At 46.2% G+C, this 17,639-nt stretch overlaps 1 protein-coding gene across 3 annotated transcripts; it reads left to right on the top strand.

Annotated features, from left to right (window-relative positions):
• Positions 1 to 11,399: 11,399 nt before the first annotated feature.
• SP8 (Sp8 transcription factor) lies at positions 11,400 to 16,737 on the top strand. 3 transcript variants are annotated; one of them, XM_053609428.1, is made up of 3 exons: positions 11,698 to 11,897; positions 12,135 to 12,234; positions 12,513 to 16,737. In XM_053609428.1, exon 3 carries the CDS (start codon positions 12,546 to 12,548, stop codon positions 14,010 to 14,012), a length of 1,467 nt encoding a protein of 488 aa, XP_053465403.1. In that variant the 5' UTR covers positions 11,698 to 11,897; positions 12,135 to 12,234; positions 12,513 to 12,545; the 3' UTR covers positions 14,013 to 16,737. The 3 variants fall into 3 exon arrangements, with proteins under 3 accessions (XP_053465401.1, XP_053465403.1, XP_053465404.1); XM_053609426.1 differs by lacking the exons at positions 11,698 to 11,897; positions 12,135 to 12,234 and adding an exon at positions 11,400 to 11,502; XM_053609429.1 differs by lacking the exon at positions 12,135 to 12,234.
• The last annotated feature ends 902 nt before the right edge of the window (positions 16,738 to 17,639 follow it).

Below are 17,639 nucleotides of genomic sequence, written 5' to 3' on the forward strand. Positions count from 1 at the left end.
TTTTTAACTGGCCTTCTGGGTGATTCTGAAGTATAATCGCTCACATAAGAACGAGAATATAAATTTTCTATAGGAGCTTTCCAGCCAAGATTTGAAAGGGGTGGCCAGCGAAGCAAGAGGTTCACCTATTGTCAGGTTGGGGTGCGTCCCAGGCCGCTGACCTGTCGGCGACCCCCTCCCGCACTCTGGGCCCTGCGTTCCCCGCCCCGGGCCGCCGGGGCTGCCCAGCAGGTGTCAGGTCGGCTGCCCCGGGCGCGGTCGACCCCTCCCGCGGCCGCGCGTGCCGGCAGCAGCCCCTTTGTCCGCCCCGAGGGCGGCACCTTCCCGCCCGCCGGGTGTGCGAGCCCTCGGGGGGTGGGAGAGGAGGAGGGACTGGGAGGGAAGGAGGAGGAGCGGGGCGGGCGGCTGAGTGCAGGGGTGGGAAGCCGCCGCCGCGCACCCGACTCCCGTCCCGCCGGCTCCGCGGAAAGGGGCTTTGTGGCCTGCCCAGAGTCGGAGAGAAACGACCGCCCAGAGCCGGGTGGCGCCTCCCCCTCCGCGGGAGCCGACGGAGCCTTCCAGGCCGGGGAGCCCCGGCGGCCGGCGGCGTGCGGGCCGGGCAGAGCGCGGAGCCGGCGGCGGAGCTCGGCGGGAGAGCGCGGCTAAGCGGAGGGGAGGGCCGGAGGGTGGGGCGGGGCGGGGCGGGGCCGGCGGCGGCCGAGGCTCCCGCGCCTCCGCCTCCAGAGCCCGCGGCCGCCGCCGCCTGGGCCGCGCGGGCGGGCGGGGACGCGCGTGCCCCCCGGTAGGCGGCCTGCTCCGGGGGCCGGGAGGTGCCGGGCGGCTCGGGCTGGACCCGGGACGACGGGCTGTCCCTGGGGCGGGGGATGGGACGGCTGGGAAGGCAGGAAAGGGAGGAGTTGGCAAGCCAGGAAGAAAGGGGAGTGCAAATATTGTGACTGCTGGATACGGAAACTATCTGCGCGCAGTCGGAGGACATCCCCTCTTCTGGGGCTCTGGGAAGATTGCCGGAAGCCCGACGGCCTCTCATCAGAACTGTCACCCTTCTTTCTGACTGCCACACAGACAGCCGTCACTCATACCTTTTCAGTCCTGCGACTGGTGGGGAAAGTTGCCCACTACTCGCGTTGTGTTCTCGTTCCCTCGGGGGCGGGCTATTAATTAAGCTGACTGCTTTCTTGGGAAGCTTCCGCTCCAGGAAACCCTTGTCGGTTGCCACCATTGGGGGTGAATGTGATGCGAGAGCCTGTCGCCCTCACCCTACCCTTCAGTCATTGCCTTGAGTTCACCCCTAGCCAGCCTCCTGTCTTAATATCTTAGATGGTCACATCCTGGAAACAGCAACAACCATACTCTTAGAAAATTGGTATGGCAGAACACCCCAGGTGTACATGAAACCGAAAGCTGGGGCTCTTCGCAAGTTCCCCTGACAACTGCTGAACCGAGCGGCTCCTCACGGCTCCCAGAGCTGTGGCGGCCTCGGTGGGCCCTGCCCCTGAGCGGAGCGTGGTGCATGCTGATGCATTGAGTGAATTTGAGACAGTCGGTCCTCAAGGGTCTCCCATCTAACTGAGTGATAAACTAGGACAGTCCTTTTAAAAGTCAGTCCACAGAGGGCTGTAATTTCCTTCTTCAGACTTCTAAACCTAAAATCTCCTCCACTCATTTCTACCCATTTTGGCATTTCTGTTCCTAAACCTTGACCGAGGAAACTAAGGGAAAGAAATCTGATCTCCAGATCGTAAGTTAGGGTAAAGAATAGTTTTGACTTAGTTGATAAATCAACAGCAAATCACCCAATACATTATTTGTGAATATCTGAGATGTATTTTCGAGGTTTCAATACTGTATATTCATTAACTTATTTTTTAGTTAAATTGGTTAAGTCGATTAAAACACTGAAATTGAGCAAAACACTCTTTTTAACAGTCTAATGCCAGTCAATCAATAAAATCTATAGTGCAGTTTCTTTTGCTCACCCCAAAATACTTTTTGGTTTGACTTTGGCTCTAATTGGTTTTTCCACGTACCTCTTTGAGTTTTGTTTAGTAAGTATGCTAAAATTCTATATTCACTTTTTCTTTTTTTTGTTCTCTAAGCTTAGAAGATTTCTTGAACCCAAGAAGAAAAGTAACCAAAATGCACTTATTAGTTCTTCCAGCATTTTTATCTATAGAGTTTCAAATGAACTGACATTGGGCAGGATTCGTCAAAACATTTCAGTTTGCAACAATTGTTTTTTCCCCAGCTTCACCAAAAGGGAGAAAGTTATGCCTAATTTACAGAATACTACTAGAAATCCCCATCTAGAGAAAAACTCAAGAACTTTCTGTCACTTAATAGCTGCCTTTTTTAAGGTAATGGGCATTCTATTTCAGGGCTGTAAATGCCAAGTGCAGATGCCAAAGCAGTGAGTTTCCCAATGTTTGCTTTCTTCAATGTTGATCAAAGACTAATGTGTTTGCCTCATGAGACCCCATTGGAAAATGTTTTTTAGAGCAATTACAGACATAACAATAATCAGGTCAGCTTATTTCTTCTACTTTAAGGAACACAGAACAGAAAAGAATGAAAGAAGTAATTTAATAAAGACAAAGAAGAAGAAAAGAGAAATTACATTGGCTATCCTAGAAACTCCAGCGCTTCAGGAGAAAAATGTTTGATCTTCACTCCCCACCTCTTCCTTGACCAGCACTTCTGATCCTTCTTTTGAATTAAAATGGGGAAGCCTGCTTTGGTAGTCAGCTGGAGAATCTTCTGGGCCACATAGGGAGAGGGAGTGATGCAAAGTGTTCTGAAGAAACGAAGTTTCCAAACATAATTCAGCAAGTGGGAAGGTTCAGATGAGAATATGGTGGAAAATTATCCGAACAACTTTTATTACATTTCTAGAATTCACAAGCAAGAATCAAGATTTTATTTTCTCTTAAAAAATAAGCTCTCTAAGTACAGGAGTTGGTACTTGTTAAGCCTTAAATAAAATCTGCCTCCCGTTTGGTCTAGACGGGCGTTTCTGTCTGGGATTGGAAGCCAGGACTCACAGCGAGTAATATAGACGCCCTTGAACCCGGTGACGACTGCAGGACCTTGCAGAGAGTAATACAGACGCCCTTGAACCCAGTGACTAGTGCATCACGTCGCTTCCGAAAGCTGATATGGATATTTTATTTCCAACATTTTCTAAAATGGAGGCGGTTTCTACTAAGAGGGTCCCCCTCTTTTATACCCTGCTCCCCAATCCAGCAGCCCTAAACTCGGGGAAAGAGTCTAAGGTTGTCAACTCCTCTCTATTTAAAGGGAAGTGGGAGCTACATGGACATGACACCAAAAACAGAAATAGTCCTATTTGTATCTGGTGGACGTAATTAATCACTCGGATTCCCACAGGTTTCTTGTAGAACTCCTCACTCCCTAGCTACACCGTCGAAGTTTTTTTAGGAAGAGGAAACAGGGCATGTGCGGCCCATCGGGCCAAGACCTTTGCATAATCCTGCAAAACTCACCAAAAGTAGTCGCGAAAAATGTTTCAAAAGTGACCTGGGCCGAAGCTTTCGATGTATAGGGTTGAGGTGGAGGTGGTGATGGGGTGGGGGGGAACGTCGACCCCAGACCCAGACCCCTGTTGAGGGCGGGCCTCGCGCGGACTTCTGGGACGCACCCAACCAAACCCGGATTCACTGGTCACCCTTTGCCATGACCTATACAGATGTCCTGTTTGATGACCACGGAAGATCTCCTGGCTGATTGAATTTGACCCAAACCAGCGACCCACCTCGTTGACCAAGGGAAAGGGAAGAGGATTTGTGACTCTGTTTAGCGACACGGATGGAGCTGTGGGCAACAGCTTCCTTGTGTGTGAGTGTCGGCACACATATTCTTTTTCAAACATCTTTTGAAGTTGTTTTCTCACTCGTGATTTACAAACCCAGTGAATTTCAAAGAGCTTGATAGTGTTCTCAGACACCTAAATGCACTGTCATCTTTACTCCCAAATTAGGTTTTAGCTTTATTCTGGATTTTCTTTGCTAATAAATGTATGAACCTGCCATTCAAAGCTCTATGTAGGAAACAAGTGAGATGAGTTAAACATTAAATACGATTAAAATAGATTTTTCATTAAAATAGTCAAAAAGAAACGCACACCCACAAACGGTCCAATATACTTTGCAAACTCATTCATGAAAGCAGGTATTGTTGGCCCTAACATATTGTCACAAGAAGTTTTTACCCTCGTGTCCCTTCAGAGTGGCTCCTGAGACCCTCATTTCTTAAGGACACAAGAGTCAGCAAAAGTCTGCACCCAGTTTTTGGTTGGGATTTAATTTTCCAAGCTAAATATGCTCAACAGATGATAGTGGAGGTGAAGCCAGAAGACAACTCCAGCTATTTAAACTGCCAAATGAGACATAAAGCTGCATTGTAAAAATCATCTGGAAAACAGGTTTTCCCATTGAAGTCCCTACGTGTTAATTACTGTAAGCTGGAAGGCTGGAGATCGAACGCCTGGAAGCCGACTTTCACCCCGCATACGTAAACGGAAAAAGTGCTGAACCGCAGCCAGAGGGCTCCTGCTCGGACTCATTGCCATGCATGCCTCGACATTAATATGTGTTCATGGAGGGCTCGTACAGTACGAGGTGTTATTTCCTTATAAAGAAACACCAGGTCTCGCTTTCCATTCTTCTTACAAAATTATTCGCATTATTTATGCTACATTGAGCGATCTAATTTCTTCGTGATAGTCAGCTAATTGCTCTGGCAGGTAATTAGAAGCGGTTTACAACGCAAAGGGCTTTTGCATTGCCCCTCGGATTATTAAGTTGCGCTGTAAATTATACCATTTTTGCAGGGGAAAAATTCTTTTGAGCAAGTTCTCTTCCTGCGATTCGAGATGAAATCGCCCCCCCATGCACACCCCTCCCTAGCCACCCCCACTGCCACCACACCCCCTGCTTTTCCTGGACTCAGAGTCGAATGATTCTAAAGCACGCGATTTTGTTCATGTTCACTGGGCCGAAATAACGTGGCCATTATGGCCTGAAATGGGCCAGGTTTGAAGCGAGCTTCCTGCGCGCCTGCAATATCCAGCAGGCATGTGGGAAAAGAACGGCTTAAATGGGGACATCTGTTCAGTGCTGCTCATCTTACTCTTACAGCCAGGTCAGGTTAAGAGAATAACCTGTTCACCACCTTTTTTCTTGTTAATAAGACTATTAGAAAAAAGCGGGCACACACACACAAACAACACTAATTGAGCTGCCATATAAGCAAAGAATCTCTCTCTCTCACACACACACACACACACACACACACAAAGGTAGCAGCTGAGTTACAACAGGAAGGGTAAAAAATAACCATTGGAATATTTCAGGGGAAATCCACAAAACTTCTGTCAAAAAAAATCAATATATGTAAGCTCAAAAGTGTTCTCTACACAAATGCATTTATGAAAGAATTTTAGGAACTCAGTTAAGAATGGCTGATTTTCAGATTTTCATTTTAATAAACTGACCTGAAGGTAAATTCCAATTAAATTATTTTCTTAGGTGTTTAAGGACTCTAAGACCCTGCCCTTTTGTTGTTGTGGTTATTTTGTTCTCTGTTATCTCTAAGGATCTGTTGACAAACCCCAAGCAGAGGATGCTGGTTTGTCCCCTGGTTTTAGAAAGTGAATTTTATCCCCTTTCACAAATATGACCCATTTGTAAACCTTGCACAATGATTTGAACATGCGTGGTTAAACCCAGAGACCTGGGGCAGCTCATAGATTATTTGTAATTAAATACAATTCCCAAAGTAACATTTATCTTCCCAAAACTGTGATTGCAATTGTCAACCGTCTGGAGGAAACCACCGGGTAATGTGGGAGCATTACCTTCCCTAGTAACAGAACAGAATGAAAAGAAATCAATAGTGTTAGGAATAAGAATTTAGTAGTTTTAAAATCTGCATGTTAGCTGTGAGAAAGTGAGATATTAATACCAAAAGAGAAAACAGCTGAAACAAATCCATTCTAGAAAAAAGTCAGACACACACTTATCTGAACCTGTAAGCTTCTCTTTTACTCCCTTTCCTTACACAAAACTGTACACACACCCGATTCACCCCAAATGAGCACTTTTTTCTCTACATGCGTTCCCTTCATTTACATGACGAAGGATAAATAGAGGTGTGTAGAATTAATTATCAATTTCCTATATGGGCTGGCAGAGAGATGAATATGAAATATACCATAGAGTGCAAGCCAGCCTGAGGTCACCTTAACACAGTATGGAGATATAAGCATTTTGGATGTTGACAATAAATAGAGAAGTATTTTTTCTTTTCTTTCTTTAGCATAAGCTAGAGAGATGGAGACTTCAAATACCTATTTTGGTAAATATCTTAATATTTTCCTACCTATGAAATTTACCTACAAATTGTTAAGATGATATTTTGATACTTGGGAAAGTCCTCCTGGTCTTCTGAATATGCAATTTGAATATCCCAGCTAATGTAAGTCTCCAATAGCCTAAGTTAGATTGGTAAATCTCATTTAATTAAGCTATCCCTAACTTTTGGATATTTGAAAATGGCAGGGAAGAAAAAAAGTAAATATTGAGGAGAAATGCGAGAAAAATAAGGAGTCAATTAAGAGAAAATACAAAATGCTCTTTCAAGTGGTCCCATTTATTCAGTCATCAAGGCAATGCTTTGCATCCACAAGGACCCACTGTGCTGGCAGATCAGCAGTCACTGTTGCTTCGCTGTGGTCAACAAATGCATCCAATTAAGCAGTACCGGGAAAGTAAAGACTGGGCTGTAAACGTGGCCGGACGGTTTGAAACCGAATAACCTGACTAATAGCGGCTATTGTTCAGCGTGGAAGTTCCCATTTTCCAATCAGGAAAATACAACCCTCTCTGAGCTCTGGTCGACTGATGCCTTCCCCTCCTACGGCTCAACAATCTGCCACCAGCGCGAGGGGCATTTATTACCTCCCTTCCCAGGAAATGTTAGGCAACTTCTTAGTAAAGCCACCCGAAAGCAGAAATGGACCCCAGAGGGGCACCCCTCAGGAATCCACAGGTCCACGCCTGGCCAGGTTTTCTTTTCAGCAGGACAGAGCGCTCTGGAAGAGGAAACACCCCCAACCTGGCTTAGCCCGCTCCTCCCGGCAGCCGCTAGCTCCCGGCCCTTAGCTCCCTAGCCACCACTCTTCACGCTTTATTTAGTAGCCAACACGTCCGCGCGCTAGGTCCCCGCACAGTGGCCAAGGGCTGGGGGCTGTCTTTCCATTCTGAGAGAGGCGCCCGACAAGGACGCACCGCCAGACCCGCGTTCACTCGGTCGGAGGCTGGCATCCGCCGGTCAGCTTCCAGAGCTTGCATGTCCTTGCCAACGCTCTGGAAATGGAGATGCTTAACAGCCGGGTTTAAACGTACCCAGCAGAGGTACGCGCTATAGTTGGTGTGTATTTTTCTATTAGTGTCTCCCGTCCTCTTTTTTTTTCTTAAGCACTGTGTATACCGGAACACACTTCACAAGTTCAGAAACAGTATTTGGTGTGGATGCGTGGCCGGACACTTGAAAGCCTGAACAACTTTGATGTTTTCCACTATAAATCCCTAATTGTACTTAATGGTTACAAATGGCTTTGTTTACTTGTCGTTGTATCTACACATTTTAATCTATTAACCAAACAGCGGAGGCATATTTCACTCCCTGTTCCCCCAAAAGGAAAAGCAGGAATTGAGGTCTCTATTTTGCTTTTAGGACCTTCTGCTTCCTTAGTAGTGAAAGCGTAAGAGCTGCAGATCTAAGCATTGATTAGTTTTCAAACCCGCCTGCTAAAAAGCTCCCTTTCTCTGCTCTATCTAAGGAGATGTTGATGTATATTGTAGCTGCAAGGTGTTAGATATACTTGAGCAAGTTGTTCCCAGGATGTAAATTAGGTCCCAAAAGCTGTTGTCCAAATCGAAGAAACAGAGAAATTAATCTGGGAGACTATCCATCATCACCGGTAATAAAGAGAGCGACATGGATGAGACAGATGATATGATTAAGGGGCTGTGGTCGTTTTAATTAACTTTTTGCTGTCCTGTAATGATCAAACTGGTCACCAGACCCGGTCAATAAGCATGTTAATATCAAACAAATAAAACCAGGGATGATTAAAAACCTCCTGGTTTATTAAATTTGAAATTCAAATGAAATTTATGCTGCAGATGCATACAGAATGCTAATAGATTTTAGCTTTATTGATAGTGGATCCCACAGGTTTGCAAGAAACAGCAGAATATCCATCTACTCCTCTTCTTGCCAGCACATTAAACTTCATATGGGGTGGGGGAAACTTTTAATGTTAGAAAGCCTGTACTTTTTATTTTCCTTTCCCCTTCTTTTCCAAACATCTATATATCACAATACTTAAGAGTAATGATCGATATCGTAAAAGGTAAGCTGAACTATATGCACCTTGAAATGATGTGCCAGGCAGCTGTATCTACAATTGATTACAGATGTTCTTTCCAATGAAAATAAGATTTAAGAATAATCTGGTCACTTCTCTAACATAGAGAAAGAGCTGCCATTAATTTTCAAGTAATACAGAATGTATTACTTGAAAGTAATTTTAGAAGCAAAATTATGATTGTTTTAATTTTTGGTCAATTACATGATCTTGTCTTTCCTTTTTAACTGTGGTGCTTTTACCCTATGACACAAACACTAATCACTTTGTGGAGGGATTGAAATGGGAGTAGTAGAAGAAAAAAAATGCCCTTTTACCAATGTTACTATGAAATATATACTTCACTTTTTAATGGTAGTAAATGGAATATATCTCTGTGTGTGTATGTATAGATACAAAATGAAGAAAGTTGCATATACAAACCTTTATGTAAATTCTCAAATGCTGCAAGCCAATCTTATGCAAATTGAAGAATTCAGTACTTTCATTAAATCCACAATAACGTTGTGACTCATGTCATAGGAAAAATGACATGTGATTCTAAAGTGAATTTATTCAAATGAAAAATCTTAGAATTATGTTGCTCAAAATTGCAGTCACATGATGCTGGGCTTTTCTAATTCTTGGCAGTTTTGAGGAAACAGTGGTTAACGCCTCTGTTTACTCTCAGAATCAGCATTTAACTTTTTAATAGTCCAGCCTCACTTCCTTTCAGAAGATAGGAGGATAAGAAGATAAAATAAATTACTATTCACAGAAGGGAGTCTCCCCTCAAAGCTTTTTCCCTCCACCTTAGAGGTGATGGTATTGATTAGAATTAAACCCCAAATTTGAACAACTGTATATTAGGTCTTTAAAATGAATATCATTATGGAAGGAGACTAAAGCAATGAAGTTAATTCTCTTTTATTTGTTAAACGGAGTTCCCTCCTACCCCCACCCCTTCCTCCTTCTGGGCTGGCCTGTCACGCCTTCTCAACACGCTAAAATCATTCAGAGCGGCTTGCAGGGAGAAACACGACATTTATGGTAAGCGTCAGCCTTCAGAGAAAGAAAGCAGTTCATTAATTTACTTCACACTTACTTCAGATTATGAGAGTGTACCTTACCCCCTTAATCAATAGATATGATGTACAGTCAATACCCACACACGTTAAAAAAAGGGGTCAGAAATACACACACTCACACTGCAAACATCAGGCTCAATTCTGCTCTATGAAATTTACACAAACAATACAACCTGAACTTGGAGTTTAGTAAATTCCAGGAGGAATTTTCAACGTCTCCAAAAACCGTTGAGGAGGGTTCAACAGCAACAAAATAAAATGTTGCCCCAACCCAAATTCAACTAGTCAGATTTTAACCAATTCTACCTTAAAATTAGACTTTTGAGGGCATTTATAACAGTTTAAAGATACGAATTACTGTTTAAAAATATGAATATTCGGTAGGCCTCCAAGGACTCTGGACTGTTTGCTACACTGGCGCTGTGCTTTTTGTGCTGTTTAAGAAGTTCCCTTGTGGTGGCAGTGAAATCGTAAAGACATTTCTGAAGGCAACTAATAACACAAATGGCAAGCAAGTGACTAAAGCCCACAGCATTAGAAATAAGTGTATTTGTTAACATGCAAACACACTTATAGATTTCTGGCCCAGATGCCATTAGACACAAATGCCTGAATAAACGTGGTCCGAGACTTGTAAAGGCTTGTCTCAGTTCTTAGATAAATAGAATCCACAGATTTTCAATCAAAGTTCTGATTTTTTTCCTCAAAAAGAGGCAGTGGGGTTTCCTGTGAAAATGTCTAAATTCCGCTAAACGCTCTTCAATTTCTCACTCCAAGAAAAAACAACCCTCGCTCACCCCCTTTTCTATCTAATCCTTTTGTATTGAAATTTTTTCAACGCCACGGGACAAACACACCTCCTCCCTTAGAGTGAGACCTGCACTTCCAAAGCCGAATCTCACCTCTGGCGGGGGAAAAAAAAACCAGCAGCCAGAACATCAAAGTAAGAACTCTCGGGCGCAGGCGCATACACGCCCTAACTCACCCCTAAGACTATCCCTCAGCTTCCCAATTTTCCTTCTATTTGGCTAGAGAGCGGGGAAGGAAAGTAGGTATTAAAATCGTCCTCAAAAATGTAGTGACTTAATCATTAAGTTGAGAAAACTCACTCAAGGTTTTAGGTACAATGAGCCAGAGGAAGTTGGCGACAGGGGCAGCGTTTGTGACTGTTTATTCATCAGCCTCATTCAACTTCGCAGTTTCCCTCTTTAAATCGCCAATCTCTTTTACATACGTACACTTTATTGCATTGTTCCTATTCCCCACCCCCAGCTGTGGTGCGCGCACACACAAACAACCTCTCTCTCCTCTCGAGCAAACACACATTCACACCCCTCCTTCGCCCCCTACATCAGAAACTCTCACAAACCCCCCCTTTACTGCGCTGTCCTCTTCCCGCCCCAGGTTTATCAGATCCACAGTTACACTACAGTACACTCATACGCTCTCCTTAACACTTTAATGCTCTGTCCCTCTGCCCCCCTTTATCGCACACGCAGTTACACCGTCATACACAACACCCTCCCCCTTCTCTGCACTCTCTCTCCACTTGCCCCCTTACCACACAGTCACTGTTACGGTGTCACACTCACACCTACCCTCCCTCCGGTCTCTGCACTGCCTTTCCCTTCCCGGCTTGGTCACGCTCGCACAGTTACATTGTCACACACGTACACACTCACACATGCATCGTAACACACGCAGCAACCCACCGCCCCCGCTCCTTTCCCCCCCGCAGCGGCCGGCTGCTGCGCCGATGACCTCACGGCGCGCGCGCGGCGCGGCCCGGCGAGGCCGCAGATTGGCTGGCCGCGCCTCCGCGGCACTTCAAAGCCGGAGAGGGAGCTACAATTGTGGTGGAATGGGCGGAACTGATCATTGTATTGCACACCTCTAAAAAAAACACTGCCTCTGATTTATCAATATAAAAAAGATCCTCTGAGAGGAGGAGGGCACTTTTGTGTGATGGCAACTTCACTTCTAGGGGTGAGTCTCAGGATTTTCTCTTGCTGGTTTAATTAGTTTCCTTTTATTGCCGATCGGAGGGGGTTAAAGTCGCCCGGGCCAGGCCACGGGCTATCAGTCTCTCTATTGAGAGCTTTTTTTTTTTTTTTTCCTCTAAATACAAGTGAGTTTGGAGAAAAGAAAAAGGGGGAGGGGGAAGAGTCACTTTTTTCAGCGCAGGAAAAGGTTCGAAGGGCATTTAGACCAGCCACCTCGCAGCGCCTGGCCGCTCCCTGCCCGGGAGACCTGCGCCCAGCCCATTTTACAGGCGACGATTTCAGGGGTAAAGAGAGCAAGATTTTTCTCCTGGGCAAACCGCAGATTCTTCCCCTTCCCCTAAAAAAAATTTTTTTTTCGCAGCCCGCCTTGTCTTGCAGGTACGTTGAACTCTTCTCGTTTTTTTACTACTGTAGATATGCTTTAAAAAAAAAAAAACGAAAGAAAGAAAGAAATAAAAAACTCAAGAAGACCGAGTGAACCCAACAGTTTGACCTCTTTTGGCCGGGAAGAAACAATCCAGGATGGGTTTGTAGGGACCGGAACAGGATTTTCAAAGCTCTTTCAGGACTACAGGGGAAGCACTCTTAAAAGCAATTCAATGCTTTTTTCCCCAGGCTGCTTGGCAAAGGAAACTTTCTTCCTCCCCAATCTGGACTTTTTGCTTGTTTGTTTCGAAGTGTCTGGGGCCTTGTGTGCACGAGAGTGTTATTTTAGGTGAGAATATTTGTCAAACTCTTTTGCGTGGCGCTTTGCTCCGGAATCGGACGCCGGCAGCCAAACTTGTCCCCTCCTGTAGAGTAGGAAGCAGCCGGGTGCCGGGGCTGTTGGGGGTGCCAGGTGAGTTGGTGGCCGCGCGCCGCAGCAAGAGATGGGGTGCAGGGGGACGTTTGGGAGGCTACCAGAGAAATGATGCACATTTCTTCCCTTCTTCCCCCACCGGCCCTTTGCCCACCTCCCCTCCCCCACCCATTCTCCTCTCTTCCTTCTCGCAGGAAGAACCGAGGTTGGGATCGACTCCTCTGGCCATGCTTGCTGCTACCTGTAATAAGATCGGCAGCCCCAGCCCGTCTCCCTCCTCCCTCTCGGACAGTTCCTCTTCCTTTGGCAAAGGCTTCCACCCCTGGAAACGCTCCTCGTCCTCCTCCGGAAGCTGCAACGTAGTGGGTTCCAGTCTCTCAAGCTTCGGCGTGTCCGGGGCCTCCAGGAACGGCGGTTCGTCCTCGGCGGCGGCGGCGGCCGCGGCAGCAGCGGCGGCGGCGGCAGCCCTGGTGTCTGACTCGTTCAGCTGCGGCGGCTCGCCTGGCTCCAGCGCCTTCTCCCTCACCTCCAGCAGCGCGGCAGCCGCCGCCGCAGCTGCCGCGGCCGCCGCCTCCAGCTCACCCTTCGCCAACGACTACTCGGTGTTCCAGGCCCCCGGCGTATCCGGGGGCAGTGGAGGCGGTGGCGGGGGCGGCGGTGGAGGCTCCTCGGCGCACTCCCAGGACAGCTCCCATCAGCCGGTGTTCATCTCCAAGGTACACACCTCGGTGGACGGGCTGCAGGGCATTTATCCGCGCGTGGGCATGGCTCACCCATACGAATCGTGGTTCAAGCCCTCACACCCGGGCCTGGGTGCCGCGAGCGAGGTGGGCTCGGCCGGCGCCTCCAGCTGGTGGGACGTGGGTGCCGGCTGGATCGACGTGCAGAACCCGAACGGCGCGGCGGCGCTGCCCGGTTCGCTGCACCCGGCCGCCGGGGGGCTCCAAAGCTCGCTGCACTCGCCGCTCGGAGGCTACAACTCGGATTACTCGGGCCTGAGTCACTCGGCCTTCAGCAGCGGCGCCTCCTCGCACCTGCTCAGCCCCGCGGGGCAGCACCTCATGGACGGCTTCAAACCGGTGCTGCCCGGCTCCTACCCGGACTCGGCCCCGTCGCCGCTGGCCGGCGCAGGGGGCTCCATGCTGAGCGCCGGGCCGTCGGCCCCGCTTGGGGGCTCCCCGCGCTCCTCCGCCCGCCGCTACTCCGGCCGCGCCACCTGCGACTGCCCCAACTGCCAGGAAGCGGAGCGGCTGGGCCCGGCTGGGGCGAGCCTGAGACGCAAGGGCCTGCACAGCTGCCACATCCCGGGCTGCGGCAAGGTGTACGGCAAGACGTCGCACCTCAAGGCGCACCTGCGCTGGCATACGGGCGAGCGGCCCTTCGTGTGCAACTGGCTCTTCTGCGGCAAGCGCTTCACGCGCTCGGACGAGCTGCAGCGGCACCTGCGGACCCACACCGGCGAGAAGCGCTTCGCCTGCCCTGTCTGCAACAAGCGCTTCATGCGCAGCGACCACCTCAGCAAGCACGTGAAGACGCACAGCGGCGGCGGCGGCGGCGGCTCGGCGGGCTCCGGCAGCGGCGGCAAGAAGGGCAGCGACACCGACAGCGAGCACAGCGCCGCGGGCAGCCCTCCCTGCCACTCTCCGGAGCTGCTACAGCCCCCAGAGCCCGGGCACCGCAACGGCCTGGAGTGACGCGCACCCGCGCCCGCCCCTCCCCGAGCTGCTCCCACCCGGGTCCGCTTGGGCCCTGTCTATCCTCGCCTAGACTCCAGCCTCTGTTCCATCCTACTCTCTTGCTCTCTTTCTGTCCCTGACCCCCTTCCCACCCCTGCGTGACTTAACGTTGTAAAGGGGATATGGACATGTAAGTAACACGCTTCGCTGTCCTGGGCCCTGGCTTTCCTCTCCACGGTTAAAGAATATTCCGCCCTGGTGCAGCTCGAACCCGCCGCTGGCTCTCCAGGCCTTTAGTTCACGTCCCCGCCTCCTTGTCCTCCCTCGGCCACCCCCAGGTTGTGACGGATGTAACTTTTAGAGCCGGGCGAATCCAGTGCCTGGGAGACTGCAGGCCTCTAGCGGGCTGGAACGATTCAGCTGAGCAAGCCTTGTGCAGGAGCCGTAGGGAGGGCGAGACAGGAGGCCGCCTATTTGATTCTAGAACCCTCCCGGGCGTCTGGGCACCACCGAACGCCGTCGGAGCTCGGTGGGGTGTTCATCTGGCAGCATCTGACACCCAAGTTTGCAGAGCATAGTTCTCCCAACGTCAGCTCTGCCAGTTTTTCTTTGTTTCTTGAGGTGGAGCCAATGGAAGTTTCAGCAAAGGGAAGTCTTGGCGAATCTTTGCAGCAGCCTTCTTTCATCTTTATAACTTTTTTTGACCTCTTTAAAAAACTAAGGGGGAAAAATAGCAACGTTCCACTTAGTTTCCCTTCTAGATTTTCCTCTAGCGGTGAGCAAGTCTGTCTCTGCGAACTGTTCTAATATTGATCCCAAAGTTATTTTGACTGCATTAACTTAACTTATGGGGTGGGGGTGAGGGTAGGTGTCTTTTCTTATGCAAAAATACCCCTTTCCGGTGAGACCAGATTAACTATCTCCACGTTTGTCCTCTTCTACCTCGTTTTTTCACCACTCCCAAGCATAATCTCCCAATCTTTTTTTGTTAGTCCAGCCGTCAATTTGTAGTGTCCATCTCTGTAAATTCTTGGAATTCATTGAAGATTTTAGGGTGAAGCTTTTTTTTTTTGTGATTTAAACCTATAAACAACTGAAGAAGCTATCGTTTATTTCCGACGAGGCTGTAGTTTAAATGCCAAAAGAGGGAAAACAGAAAAAAAAAAAAAAACCTTTGTAAAATATATCTGAACCTAATGGTTTGTATAATTGGAGAATCGTTCTAGATTAGTTAACCATTAAATATAACTCCACCAGTGTAAGGGTGTGAGGTACAGTTGTCCAGGAGACGATTTTGTATAGTATTTTTCTTGTACATTACTTCCAGTAAATATTTGGAAATATATCGAAGTAAACTTGATTTTTCTTTTTTTGTCACAAGAAAACATTAAGAGTTATTGTTGCAGTTCTAATGAGCTGCAGGTTTTTTGAACTCACTTCTGGAGGTGCAGAGCCACAAACGCACTTTCGGGGCCTAGTTTTGCTCGAATATGAATTTAGATAGGTATCAAACTGTAACTAAGACAATATTTGATAAATGTTGGATGGCATTTAATTTAATGGAGCATGTACTTATTTGCATTTGCTGGCAGTTCAGGCATAGTTAAAGTGAGAGTTCTTCTATATTTCATAATAACTGGGTCTGCCAAAACCCATGTATTAAATAAATTGTCCAAGTGAAACTCGACTTACTTTGCCTTTGTGTATTTCCTGAAGGTAATATTGTTAACTGTTAATAAACACTCCTGATACTACATTTAAGTGTTTGCAGATTCTGCAAACTAATTGCTCATTGTAATGTTGAAATAATTTGGATATTTCACATTGAAATGAAAAGCCTTTCTCTGGAACATTTTAGACTTGCATTTTAAATGCATGAAATGTAATTGATTTATTTGTAATATTTTAAATGGTATTAATAAACTCAGATAAAAGACTAGGTCAGTTAATTTGTATTTCTTTTCCCTTTTTAAACTATGGACATTTTCATTTTATCTTCAGTTAAATGTCTAATTTAAACAAAATATAGCCCTGTTTGTATGGTACTATTTAAGTAATTGCTGTTAAGATATTAGATGGAAAGATCTCTTTGGCAAAGCTGTGTTTCCTCTGTATACCACCATTACCGTGTCTAAGAAATACAATTATTTACCAGTAGATTTAGCTCATAACATCAGGATTTACTGACCTTTTAAAATTTGTGCAAATTCACAAACAATTCAAGGAAATTTCCCATTCTGCTTCCTTCTCAGTCTCCAGAAGGAGTGTGATTGTTGGCCATTGATTGCATTTCGTACTTAAAAGGCCAAGCCTTACACTGGAAGATCAATACATCTAAAATAAAAACATGGGTTTGGGGATAACTTTTGTTGTTAGGAGGTGGAGGAGGTCAAGCTAACAAAAGCTTGTTTTGGGCATTCCATGTCTTAGCTAAAGATTATGTAGAGGTAAATATCAGTAGTAGATTCCTGTTGAAATGAGTTATCTGTTCTTTTAAAGTCTCTAAACAGCCACCAAAGAAAGGGAAGGTTAAACCTTTATCTATTTACTAGGCTGTTGTTCATAGGTGTCATTGATGCCAATAAAAAATATTGTTATGTCTAAGTGCATTTAAGAAATGGGTGTTCCTTGAGCCATACTTTAAACATAAAATACTTTAAATGTTGATTAATGTTATAACACTATTTCACTATTAGATTAATACTATTATCTTGAATCTAATTGAATAAAAAGTTAGTGCGTTCAGATTCTTAGCTTCTTTCTTTCTGTTTGCATTCCCCCCACCTGAAATTCAATCTTGGTATAATCTTGAACTGACAATTTTCCATGAAAATGTATATGAAGTCATAATCCATAGGAACAGAAGTGAAAATGCAATGTACTATGAATATTTTAAATTCGGGGGAAAAATAGGGATAGAAATATGTTTTAGAATATTTCAGTTAGTGCCCAAGTAGCAGACAGCTTTACTCCTGTGTATGTACGTATTTGAAGCCTCCAATCCCCATGGTTTCAGACAAGGTAGCTCTGATTCTATGGTATACTATAGCTCAAAATAATGGTTTTTAAAAGTAAAACAGTCTCTTTTTGTTACTTTCTTCCTAGGAATAACACGCAGAACACAGTTTAAGTGTTGTTTCTTTTTTATTGAAAGTTGCAGAGCTGAGGGCTTCGGAGAGAGCGGTTCTGAAGGAGTTAAATGTAGTGGCAGGTAAGAGGAAAGCTGCTTGGTACATTTATAACATCAGTTACATTACATGTAGAACTGACATTTTATCTGAAATGACGAGGAGAAATACTGTCTAGAGAAGATTTCTTTGGGGTGGTTGAAGGGGGACAGATACTTTTTTTCTGTTGAGTAGATGTGCAAACTTTCACTTTCTTCCTTTGGCTCCCTCACACCCTACTTGCTTTTATTTAGTTTGTTTTGATGGTTATTGAGCAGTTTATTTCTAGATTAGTTTTCTGCAGGGTGGACAGGGCTTCCCTTTTTCTGATGAGTATCCTCTGTTGGGAGATCAAAAATTGGAAGTACAAAATTGTGATTTTTTTTCCAGCTTTGTCTGTGATCAGGCATCTCCTAGCAGTGGTTGGAGCCTCACTCAAATGAAAACAGGCTAAGTCTCACTTTGAACCAAGGGACAC

This window comes from Nycticebus coucang, chromosome 11, assembly GCF_027406575.1.
Source record: "Nycticebus coucang isolate mNycCou1 chromosome 11, mNycCou1.pri, whole genome shotgun sequence".
In the NCBI taxonomy this organism is placed as follows: domain Eukaryota; kingdom Metazoa; phylum Chordata; class Mammalia; order Primates; family Lorisidae; genus Nycticebus; species Nycticebus coucang.

What these genes read in the sequence shown, in the direction of transcription:
- SP8 (XM_053609426.1), top strand. Translation starts at nt 11,482, where the DNA reads ATGGCAACTTCACTTCTAGGG. An exon ending in TGGCAACTTCACTTCTAGGG is followed by an intron (nt 11,503 to 12,512) that starts GTGAGTCTCAGG and finishes TCCTTCTCGCAG; the next exon opens with GAAGAACCGAGGTTGGGATC.